Below are 1862 nucleotides of genomic sequence, written 5' to 3' on the forward strand. Positions count from 1 at the left end.
ATAGTAGATAGATATCAGTAAGTAAGTAAGCCAATAGCTCGCTCCGGCCAGTCATGGTATTAGCTGTCAGTAGCCAAAGAATCAACTCAAACCAGCAACAGGCAGGCAGACAGACAGACACTTCACTAGCAGTGAGCACTTTCACTTCTGACAGCTAATAGCATGATAGTGCCACGAATTTTTTTCAGAATCGTAATCTTTCTACTTTTCTACGTATTTGGCAAAAAAAAAAAAATTGCGGGGAAAAAGTGAAAAATGAAGGGGGAGGGGCGGTTATTGAAATTTTGAAAATGCGATTTTTGAAATTTTTTTTTCAGAATCGGATCCTCCATAACCAAAAACGTGGGATTCCATAAAAAATAAAATCAATATATATACCCATTTTACCGGAAGTTATGACGGAAAAATCGGAACTTTTGAATTTTCCGAAAGTCCCTGAATATACTATCTGAAATAAAAAGTCCCTAGGGTGTCAGCGTGCATTTTTAAAAATTTTCATATTCGTTTTCTACATACTTGTTAACACCCCAAGTGTGGTTTATAATTTTATTTGTTCCCGGGTGAAGATCTTTATATTGTGACCATTATTTTCCAAGCCACTTTTATCACGAAGTTTGTTTACTAACAGAAGTATGCTTATATTTAACGATTCCTGCATTTTCCCGTTATTTTGAAGCACGCAACCCGAAACATTTTGGTGAAATTCTGGTTTAAGCACTTTGATATTTTAGTGCAACAATCTATTTATATGGGTACACTTGTTATTCAAAAAAGATTTTGAATGGCGCAGTTCTTTGTTTTCAGACATAAATATTGGTTTTGTTATTTACTGAGTTTCGTTTGTTGCTAGTTTTTTTTTTTTTTTACCTTATTTCTGGTTCTGCTTCTGTCTGGCGCGCAAAGAAATTAAATGATCATATTTCATTTCAGCATAAACGTGAAATTACAAAAAAAAAGTTTCTGTTCCTTAAAATATTAATGATGTTTTGTCATTTTAAAATTAATTTACACGTCACATGAAGCAAATTATAAATAGTTGTAATAATATTTTAACTTACGCTGAAACATCTTTACCGCTCAGTAAAGTTGCCATGGCAGTTTGGTGACGTTCTACAAAATAACTCGAATTATGTCTTGTTACTGTAATCGGTCTAAAACAGGAGGCAGGAGACACGTGTGAGAGATAAAAAGTGGGGGAAGGACGAATCGCAAAACAAGCTCTAGTTACGTTTCTGGCGGCAATCAGGTGACAAACTGGTCGGAAAAGCATGCGGTAGGTCATTGTTCGCACGTGTTGGCCGATAACAAATATTTTCGATTGTATATAAACTTGTTTTAAGAATTGCTATCTTTCAACAAGATAGATACCAAGCTCAGCATTATTTCTGTCACCCCTCACTATTTCAGAGAAGAAATTTGACTACAGGACCGGTGTAACGAAAGATATCACTATCAGCATTTCACAAGGTCACATAGCTTACTTTTTCGTCAACGTCAACTCAGACATTTCAAGATTTGGTTAACGACACTGCAATTGATATACAGTCATTTTTTATGAGACATTTTACAATTTTAGGGTTTTATAGAAAATGTATGTACTAGTGTTTTTATTTCAGCTTGGGTTTGACATTTTTTAAAGTAGTGTACTCGATCCGAAAACAATAGGCCAAATCATTTTCATCAAATTTTCTTGATGAATTTTGGAATATCCCTGAATATACTGTCTGAAATAAAAAAAATTTTCAAAATGGAAAATTCACTGTCCAATTTCTTTGTTGGATACGCGAAAATCAGTATGGATACGTAAAAGCATGCGAAATATTATTTTAAACATCGGACATTAACAGTCTTTTTAGGTACCC

At 34.1% G+C, this 1862-nt stretch overlaps 1 protein-coding gene across 2 annotated transcripts in view; it reads right to left on the bottom strand.

The window, feature by feature from the left end:
• The window catches only part of LOC106867868 (C-1-tetrahydrofolate synthase, cytoplasmic), a 22021-nt gene extending 20418 nt beyond the window's left edge, over positions 1 to 1603 (bottom strand). Inside the window, exon 1 of one of the 2 annotated variants that reach the window (XM_014912920.2) lies at positions 1059 to 1603. In XM_014912920.2, the coding sequence (XP_014768406.1) occupies positions 1059 to 1282 (224 nt within the window). In that variant the 5' untranslated portion in view covers positions 1283 to 1603. The remainder of the gene's footprint in view (positions 1 to 1058) is intronic. The other variant, XM_014912921.2, reaches the window with a different exon arrangement.
• Positions 1604 to 1862: the final 259 nt, after the last annotated feature.

The sequence above is a fragment of the Octopus bimaculoides genome, chromosome 5 (assembly GCF_001194135.2).
Source record: "Octopus bimaculoides isolate UCB-OBI-ISO-001 chromosome 5, ASM119413v2, whole genome shotgun sequence".
Lineage (NCBI taxonomy): Eukaryota > Metazoa > Mollusca > Cephalopoda > Octopoda > Octopodidae > Octopus > Octopus bimaculoides.